Source organism: Sander vitreus, chromosome 14 (assembly GCF_031162955.1).
Source record: "Sander vitreus isolate 19-12246 chromosome 14, sanVit1, whole genome shotgun sequence".
Taxonomy (NCBI): Eukaryota; Metazoa; Chordata; class Actinopteri; order Perciformes; family Percidae; genus Sander; species Sander vitreus.
The window spans coordinates 30,790,875-30,801,289 of record NC_135868.1 but is presented as its reverse complement, the minus strand read 5'-3'; the positions used below and the strand labels follow the sequence as shown (position 1 = coordinate 30,801,289).

The 10,415-nt window shown below is 41.2% G+C and overlaps 1 protein-coding gene across 4 annotated transcripts in view; it reads left to right on the top strand.

Moving 5' to 3' along the window:
- The first annotated feature begins 964 nt into the window (after window positions 1-964).
- Window positions 965-10,415, top strand: part of c14h6orf136 (chromosome 14 C6orf136 homolog) — a 22,392-nt gene continuing 12,941 nt past the window's right edge. For 2 of the 4 annotated variants that reach the window (XM_078267342.1, XM_078267345.1), the window contains exons 1-3: window positions 965-1,048; window positions 7,865-8,112; window positions 10,138-10,415. The exon at window positions 10,138-10,415 is cut by the window's right edge and continues 403 nt beyond it. In XM_078267342.1, coding sequence (XP_078123468.1) covers window positions 8,014-8,112; window positions 10,138-10,415 — 377 coding nt within the window. In that variant the 5' untranslated portion in view covers window positions 965-1,048; window positions 7,865-8,013. The other 2 variants (XM_078267343.1, XM_078267344.1) reach the window with 2 other exon arrangements.

Genomic DNA, 10,415 nt, shown 5'->3' with positions numbered 1-10,415 from the left:
CTGCTGTTTACTCGGATGGTGAAAGCCAGAATCAGGATTGACTTTAGTTATTATAAAGAGATGAAGGATGTGGATCAGTTCAGTGTGATCTGGGCCCATGGTGATGTGTTGTGCTCTGTTGAAGGAGAACAACTCATCTTTTCTCAGGAGATGATGTCATGTATTTAAGAGTATATGTATTTATTTATTGTTCTGTTGAAAAGAGATTATTTTTGTAGATAACGAGATGGAACATTGATAAAATAAAGTTCCTTTAAAAATCAAAAATCTCTCTGTCTCTGTCTCTATTAATGTGGACATCTTACCCATTGAAATGCCTCTAATTATCGTGGGGTGACAATATCGACAGCAACGTCAGCAAATGTAATCGACCAGATACCTCTCAACCCAGTCACAATGACATCAAGATTTTCCCATAAACAAAATATAACGATTATTCTATAATGGAGTTGGAATGGGGTCTTCCCTCAGACTCATCCCCCAGAAACAGTTTTTAAAACAGTACTTCTTCCTGCCTCTATGTATTAATGCTCATGGGTAGCCTAAATGGGTAAAATGTCAACAAGATTCAACAAGACATTTTCACCTGGCTGTTATGGTATTTATGCAAATTAGCACATACGTAATTAGATTATGCACCGTTTCCCCATGTTAACCAACAATTTCAAAAAACTTGTAATACATTTTTTGTTTGTCTTGATGTAAATAATCAACTCAGTAATTTTCATGGTGATATCTAAAGGATAAAATGTTTACCCTATTCACGTGAGAAAAAGAATGAATAAGCATATGAATAGGCTATATTTGGGTCTTTTTCTAAACTTTCCCCTAATGGGATTCTTCGGGGCTTCCCTTACTCAGGACATATTGAGGATACAAAATCAGTTGAGTTTGCTTCTGTTGCAATTTGTTCTACCTTTTTTTTTCTTCACAAAATGACTGGACTACAGTGCTAGTATTTCCAATAGCAGTGAAGGCAGCATACGACGTCGACGGGCTGCGTGAGGCGTGTATGGCCGGGCAAGGACAGGGCTGGAATGACATTTGTGTAAGTTAGCTAAGTAATTCTTATTAGCGTGTCACTAGCAATAACCTTTCCGTGACTAACGTTACTGTACAGAACCTAACCTTGAGAACCACTGCATCTAGACTGACTCCAGCGGGTTTTTGCATGTAAAAGGTAGCTATCATTACAGGGACGTTTACCAAGCCGGTGGCTAGCACGCTACTAGCTGGTAGCAAAGGAAAATCATTTGTACTCTCCTTGCACATAGCTAGCGTTAGTTAGTCTAGCAAGCTAGCAGCTAGCATTGGCTTTCAAGCTTTAGCTAGGCAGGCAGCGCTAGCTAACGGCATGTAAGGTAAGGTTAATGTCAACGTTTAAATGAAGATCTCTAGAGTCCCATGTCATGTTGAGAATAAAATATGACTCAATAGTGATCAGTAACAACTTAAAATGTTGGCATTACAAAAATGATCAGGCTAATGTAACACATCGTGACATTAATCATTCCTTGTCAGTGCAATTTATTTGAAACTAAACGGCCTAAACAATAAAGGTAACGTTAATGTTTTGGCTCCGTTATGTCAGTTGTCATTCTTGATTCACACTGTTGACATTCGCGAGCGTTGCCATGCCTAGAAATTTCCAGCACTCGTTTATTATCAGGGGATATTAGTCCTCATTGGACATTGTCATCTGTTGCACGTCACACATTATGTTTAGTTTACTTTAGTTGATCATTTTATTTGTAGGTATGTAACGTTAACGTTTGATTGTTTATTTTGTCAAATGTAAAAAAAACACGTCCTTCTCAAGTTAAGTAGCTGTTCTAAACCTAAATAAAGGTGTGTGTGTGTGTCTGTGTATATATATATATATATATATATATATATATATATATATATATATATGAGGCACTGAGAAGATGTATACTTCTTTCTGCTCCTTGGTCTTTCTGTACATGTCCAGCTGTAAGCATACAGTCCTGTCAACCATTTCTTTGGTTCAGTCAGTCTGGCCGTGACCAGGGAGTCTCTGATTGTAAACTTGTGGTCTGGTGCAGGTCATGTGCTCTTGGCATAGTCTCTGAAAGCCTCATTAGAAGACCCAGGTCAGGGAAAATCCATCAACTACAATTTGCTCCTGTAACGTTACTACACTTGGGTCAATATCCAGTCTGTTGTACAAGCTTAAACCAGTTGGATTTAATGCAGACCAGCATTTGTCATTATGCAAATTAAACAGTTGCTTAGATCAGCAACCTGTGCCGACTGTCTTTGCTTTAGTAATAATAATAAGCAATATGACATGGTTAATGTAATATAATGTTGGTTTATAATGGCACTAACGTAGCCAATATTGTTTTTATTGCCGATTAATCTGTCGATTATTATCTGGTTTAGTTGTTTGGTCTCTAAATCTGGTGAACTTGGTTCAAAGCCCAAGATGACATCCTCATATGTCTTGTTTTTTCCACAACTCAAAGATATTCAGTTTCCTGTCCCAGAGGAGAGAAGAGACTAGAAAATATTCATATTTAACAAGCTGACATAAGAGAAGTTTTGACTTTTTTCAGGAAAAAATTGACTGAAATCAATTATCAAAATAGTTGGCGATAGATTTAATAGTTGACAACTAATCTATTCATATTTGCAGCTCTAATTGTCTGACAAGTTGGAACAATTTACTGCCAAGCCAAGGGCAGCAACTAGGGCTGCACGATTATGGCCAAAATGATAATCCCTATTATTTTGATCAATATATTGATCACGATTAATTATCACGATTATTTGTTGATTTTAACCAAAACAAATGTTATTGTCACATAGGCTAATTCTAACTGCTTTCACATCATATTGTGCTACGTTCCTCCTTTGTTGAAGGATACTATGAAGGAGCCATTTCAGCTGTCCGCTTTCCAAACATGCGCGTTTGCTGTGAAAGATACAGGCAACGCAATTTTCTGTTCACATTAACGGCGCATGTTAAAATGTGATGCCAATAGGGTACCAGTGCCCGGTATCTACCAGACGAAATAGCAACACGGATTACGGTGCCACTTAAATGTTTGCGTTGCTCTGATCCAAAACAGACGTTAGAGGCAACAGAAACATTGCTGCATGTCACGCTAGTAAACACTAATAACACGTTACACAGTAGCTAACGTTAGCCTACCGTTAGCTACAGTAAACACTAATAACACGTTACACAGTAGCTAACGTTAGCCTACCGTTAGCTACAGTAAACACTAATAACACGTTACACAGTAGCTAACATTAGCCTACCGTTAGCTACAGTAAACACTAATAACACGTTACACAGTAGCTAACGTTAGCCTAGCGTTAGCTACAGTAAACACTAATAACACGTTACACAGCAGCTAATGTTAGCCTAGCGTTAGCTACAGTAAACACTAATAACACGTTACACAGCAGCTAACGTTAGCCTACCGTTAGCTACAGTAGTAACTGCATTATACACGGCCTAAATGCTGACAGCTAAACGGTGTAGTGTGACTGTATTTCACTGGAGAGGATTCCAACAGCGGGATGTCCAACAGTCTGCCGCTAAAGCTACAAGCTAAAAGACTCAAACTAGCACTGGTCACTGCTGTTGTCTGAAAACCAACACAGACGGGACAACATGTTGCGTTTACTGGTAAACTGGTAAACCTCGTGAAGACTTATGACAGACTGCTATCTGTTGTGGAGTTTCCCTCACGTTACTCTGTCCTCTGAGACCGTCTACATCTGAACTAAGCTGGGCGGTGCAGGGAACCACTCTGATTGGCTCATGGAGGTACGTGATCAGAGAGTGGTTTACGGAGCTTTGGGAAAAAAAACTTTGATTCAGAGCTATGAACCGAATGAAGCATTTTAAATATCGCTCGATAAAGTGAATTTGATCGTGGGAAGCCAAAATCGTGATCGTGATTAAAATTTGATTAATTGTGCAGCCCTAGCAGCAACATTACGTTGTTTCAACGTGAAGGGATGGTCTACGAGACTAGGGATGTCACGAGAACCGATACTTCGGTACTAACTCTGTACCAAAATTCTGAACGTGCCGGTACTCATTTTTCCAGGTACCGGGGGATGCAATCCTTCTGGACCTGACGGGGGCAGTATATATGCCTAACGTTAAAAATGTTCTAGACTGCCGCTAAATGCTGAAGAACACCGACCAGCACGGAAAAACGGCGAATAGCCTCTCATCTCCCTGTGCGGCTTGACCGCATTCAGCTTCTGGCTTTACCGTACATCTACGGTGGCGGCTTTCACCACTTCACCTGGAACTCCCAAACCGCAAGTGAGTCTATTTCTCTCTGCTGTTGTCTATCCCAACCTAACATGTGCTCTGATAGCGCTTGTGTTAACGGACCTCTATAACATTGGTTAACTTTAACCAGCCCGGTTCTTTGGGGCAGAGAGAAACAGACGTAACTAAACACGCTTGCTGTCTGGGAGTGGTAGCTGGGAGACGGTACCGTACGCCGGCTGTGTGAATCAGAATCAATCAGAATCAGAAATACTTTAATAATCCCAGGGGGAAATTATTATTGTTACAAACTCCAGATATACAAACAACATATATATACTGGCTGTGTGGTGATGCCAGGCTTCAAAGCAACGGGCTGTGGGGTCCAGAAGACCACCGTTTTTGAAAATCACGCTCTCCTTGCCCCCTCCACTCCACACCGTAACAGAAAGTTGAAACTAAAAGAAAACGCTGAAAGAAGAGTGACTTTAGTATCGAGTATCGTGTACTTTTGTTGGTATCGGTACTGAATACTAGACTTTTGGTATCGTGACATCCTAAACAAGACACAATGTGATTGGACTGGGAGATTGTGGTCACCACTCTGTATGTCCTTGCCTTTGTTTTTGGTAGTTGTGGTGTTTGGTGTGGCTTCATCATCCATCTGACTGTTATCTTGTGTCGGGTCCCCTCAGTGGAATGGATGAGTGGACTGATGTTTTTTGCTGAGATGCTGTAGCATTGACATTGTGTTATTGTGGTAACATTAAGCTAGTTAGTGCTGCCACTAACGACTAATTTTCTAACGATTAATCTTTTGATTAATTTTTCGATTGGTCGACTAATCTTAACAACTAATTTAAAAAAAAAAATCAAGTGGAAAAAAAAAAATCACGTTTATTTCAATGAAGGAATTATCTACTGAGTTCAATGATACCTCACACAAGGGTCTACCTTAAACGGTTCAAATGTTATGAAAAGGGCGTGGTCTGAGTAAGTGGGCGTGGTTAAGGTATAGGGGGCGGCTCAGTACCACATGTAGACCACACGTTATAAGTTTCATGTAAATCAGATGATGTTTGTCATATAAGGCAGATTTCCTGTTGCCAGCGGGGGGCGCTATGACCAAAAGTCAATATTGGCCTGTAGATGTCCTCAGGCCTGGACTCTTGTTGATTGTGGGAAATTTCAAGCAGATATGACAATGTACACTGTAGTTACAGCCACTTTCTCGTTCATCGCTAAACACTCAAAATGGCCGCCACGCCACGCCCACACCGTTTGACGAAAAGTTTTTCTTTTAATAACTTTTCATCTTTAAGGTGTTGAGATGGTACAGACCAAATTTGAAGTCCATCAGATGAAATCTCTAGGAGGAGTTGGTTAAAGTACGACATGTGGAAATGGCTAAAACCACACTAATTTGGAACTTTGAATTCAAAATGGTGGACTTCCTGTTAGGTTTAGGGTATGGCTCCAATTAGCTTTTTTGTACGGCTTGACATGATACATATGTGTACCAAGTTTCGTGAGTCTACGTTAAACGTACTGCAGGGGCTCAATTTTAGTAATATTGTAGGGGGCGCTAGCGAGCCATTATTGTGTGCCTATTCCCCAAACCCTTAAAATACGTAAATCTTCACCAGTCTTGATGCAAACGGAAATTTTTGAATATGTGAAGCCCATCAATCAATTCTAGAATCTAGATCGGGAGTTTTCTGTAGTAGCAGCAGGCAACAACTGGAAACCTTTTACAATTCACCGTCTCATTTCCCCACAACTTTATCTAACTATAAGCGCGGTTCAATGATGCGAGGCTCAGCTATGGCTCATCTAGAGATTCGGCATCATCGCCGCTACAGCGCGTAGCGATGTGCCCCGGCCCGGGGCAAGGGAAGGAGACAGGCGCTGTAGCGGCTTTTCCAGCAGGCTGAACCGGCTTCCTCCCGCCACATCGCTACCTGGATGTGTGACGGCTACATGAAAAAAAAGGGGACACGCTGAATCTCTATAAGTCGCAGCTGAGCTGCGAGATTCTAGAATTGATTGCTTTTTTTGTCTGCAATTTCACAACTAAATTTATTTCTGGCTAATTGCACATTTGCTCCGATATGTTGTTGGACTTGGAAGCTCCAGTCTTAGGTGACAGCCAGCTGGCGGAGGTCGGGATCGCTTGCTTACCGACGGCCAGTAATACTCACAGCCCCCCCTGTCAGCTGGAAGTGGTTTCAGACCCCCCAACCAGCCGTTGGGCCACGCCTCCTCATTTAAACTGACACCTGTCACTTCTAAATGAAAAGCTTCATGTTAAATCAAAATCTAAAAGGTGAATCTTAAAATGTCAATGTCAAATGTAAAACACAAAATTCAAAAGATAAAATGTCAAATGGAAAATTATGAAGGGGAAAGGCTAAAATAAAATGATTTCTTTTTTTCTATTTGAGATTTTAAGTATTTCCATTCAAGCTTTTACATTTCACATTTAATTATGGCATGATTTTTCCTAGTAGTGTAGTAAAATAATACTAATTTGATCTTGCTTCATTTTCTCTTTGGACTTTCAATTTGAATTATGAATAAATATTCCCTCCATACGCAGGCAGTGTGTAGCTGCTCGCGTTTACACTTGCGTGCATGGCGGGGTTTAAAACATTAATGCAAAAGTCTAAGTAGCCTGTTTAACATCCAAAGACAGTCATTGTACTTGTCAAGAGTTAATAAACAGTACAGACTAGCTCGCCGTTTCATTAATTTCCCGGTGGGCCAGTAGTGTTTTGGGGCCGCGAGGGCTGGTCTGATAATAGTTACACATTGCAAGTTCTTAGCAACACCATCCGGCGGCCTGGTGTGCGGCCGCGCCGCTGCCCGCTGGTCAAACTGTGCAGCCTCTGGTCAACTCGTACGGCGAAGTTACAAATCAAAGCAGTGAAGGTGGGGTGGAGGGGGAAGAAAAAGGAGAGCAGATGAACCAGCAGGGCGCGCACAGACTGGTGTGGAGATGAATTACAGCGAGCCGTTTGAGACAGGAGACCATAAATAAATAGGCAGTCAAAAGTAAAACGACGACGTAGACTAAAAAAATTGCCGTCGACTTATTTTAATGGTCAATTACGTCGACTAATCGCGGCAGCACTAAAGCTAGTACAATTTTGCAATAGGCGCACTGTACAGAGTTTTAGTTATTTTGCAGCTTCAAATGATCCCAAACTTTGGACAGTTTTCTATCGTTTTCTCCTGCCTGTCTCTTCTCTTAGCCCCTCACTGTCTCACTCTTTTCCTCCATTTGTAGTCGGTGCTGGGTAGCGAGGGTTCGTGACACACTGCAATAACTAGGATGACAGACGTTGACCGAGCGTGCACCAACTTGGACAAACTAAAGAACTGAGAGGGAATTATTTTTACTGAATATTTGAAGGGAAACTGTTAGCGTTTATGCTGACTCATTAAATTGTATGTTCTTATTATTAATAAAAATATTCTTCATTATTTTGTCATACCAGGAATATCATTATCCTAGATATAGCCTGAAAAATGTTGATATTATTTATTGGCCATATTGTCGCTCCTGTTACCAGCTCTTTCCTCTCTTCTCTCTGGTCTCAGGTTTGTGGAGGTGAATAATCGCCCAGAGTCATCAGGTTAAGGTGGCAGTGTGTGTGTGTGTGTGTGTGTCTGTCTCTGCGCTATCTTCTGTGCTGTTGCTGTGGCTGATGGTCAGCTGGTAACTGGGGTTGCCCCTGCCCCTGTGGTGAATGGCTGTGAGCAGAGGGGGCGTCGCCTTCTGGGTGGGTTGTGTCTGCAGCCATGGCAGAAGGCAAGCCATCAGAAAACGGAGCTGGAGTCTCAGTCAGGTAAAGATCCTACCCATTTCACAGTTGAGTTGTGTTTAAGCTTAGACCAGTACAGGGTTTTGAGGACCACTAGGTCAGTGGAATTTTGCATTGAAGCAGTTGATTGGCAGTAGTAGGAATTGGTTCAGGGCAAAATAACAAGGACACCTCTCCCCTTCCCCTCAAGAAAAGAAAAAAACTTGCAAACAAAACCAGAGAGCATTTTGCGATGGGATCAAACCAGACACGACGGCAAACCGGGCTACGGGCGTAAAGTGCGCGTGTGTGCGATTCAATGTTGAATACATTCAGTGCAATTTAACATAACACGATTCAGTCTGATAGATAGTTAATATCCGTATGATGGAAACACATGTTCCATTTTAAATGAAAATGAACCAATTCTATAAAAGAAGCACTGCCTACCTTCAAATAAATATATATTTCGTAAAAAGGACAAGGTAATACTAAAGCAAAGACATGCTAATAGTATAACGTCAAATTAATTAGCTATCCACTTATAACCAAATAACAGCCACATCAGCTTAAACAACATCCTTGCTGCTGTAATCTTGGAGACAGTAACTCAAACATAGGTCCATGTTACACAGCCGTTGTGAGGACTCCAATAATAATCCTACAGTATTACGTGAGTAAGTTACACATGAGAGCACAATAATACTGTTGCGTGCGTTAGCATGCGGCTAGTGGATTTTTATGCTAAGGTTGTCTTTTCTAACTGAACATCTTGGAAGATATAAACTTAACACACCCAAATACATATCTATTTTATATACATTTCTACAAGTCTACTCACATGTTTATGAATGCACACATGGATGGATGACTCACAGCTAGTACAATTTACAATATTCATGATGTATTCCTCTCAGCCACTTTCACTGCTAACTTCAAAAATGAAACCTAATAACAGGTTGTTTTTTTCTGCAAACAAGGGTGCTGATTGGCTGATCCCTGCCAACCTGAACATGATGACCAAGTCCCACACATGACCACACATGCTGAATTGACAGCAAAGCTTCAGTTTGTAAGAATCAGGCCCTCGGCTGATTCTTGGTCCATTTAGATCGATCCAGGGGTCCATGGTCGGATCTGTGAATCTTACACCCCTTGAAAACAGCACATTTTACCCTGCTTAGAACTAGGGCTGCTTGATTATGGAAAAAATCCTAATCACGATTATTTTGGTCAATATTGAAATCACGATTATTTAACACACTCATTGACTTTGGAAAGATTTTGCATTTATTGAACTAATAAAACTAATAAAAAAAGTGAAAAAGTTAAACAAATCAACAGTGAAAACAACTTGAACTGTGAAATGTCCCTTTTTTCCCCATTTGAAAATTTTCATTCAGAACACAAGACAAGATTTTTCTTGCTAAATGTAATGTGCAAAATAATCGTTTTTCTCGAATATTCTGTTTTGTGATCATTCAGAGTTGAAAGTGTCATCGCAAGTGAAATTGTGATTAATTGCACAGCCCTACTAAGAGTATTGGTTTTGTGTGGGTTCAAGCCGTTGGCTACCTGGCTGTGTATGGTTTGTATGGGCTGTGTATGTGTGTGTCTCTGCTGCTGTAGAAATGGAAAGCAGTGCTATAGATGAAGTAATCTGTCCCTCAATAACTCGCCATTATGAGGGATCTCAAACTTTTTTAGTCTAATACATAAACAAAATAAGGTTTGACTCCGACCTGGGGCCCTTTGCTGCATGTCATTCCCTTCTCTCTCCCCTTTAATGTCGAAGCTGTCCTGTCATAATAAAGGCCTAAAAATGCCAAAAATATAATCTTAAAAATCTTTGTGTCTTTGTGCTAAGATAGGTCCAGGACACATTCGGTTAGGCAAACTCTGTACTGAATGCATAGAAATGAAACCCAAAACTTCTAATCTGACTATATAATGGCTTACAATAGTTGTTTATCAAAATGTCAGACTATTGTAATGAAATGTCCGTAACAACACAGTATGTGAGTAAGCGTTGTTAAATACAATCATAGCATGTCCTTATTGCTCCTTCAGGGAGTCGACTGGCAGTGGATCCGTCAGACGCGCCCCCTGAGCAGTGCATCATGGGCCCTGGTGCCCCCCAACAGCCTGCGATATCAGAGCATTAAGCAGCCGTTGCTGTCCCACCCGTTCCACCATGCCAGCCAGCCTCAAAGAGGAGTTTACTACGAGGAAGAGTGGGAGGAGTCTCTGAGTGTGTGTGTGCTGGTGCGACAGGGCGAGGCAGACGGCCTCCATACCCTGCTGGAGATCCCTCTGTTCGTTCACAATAAACTAGGAGAGCTCCTCGC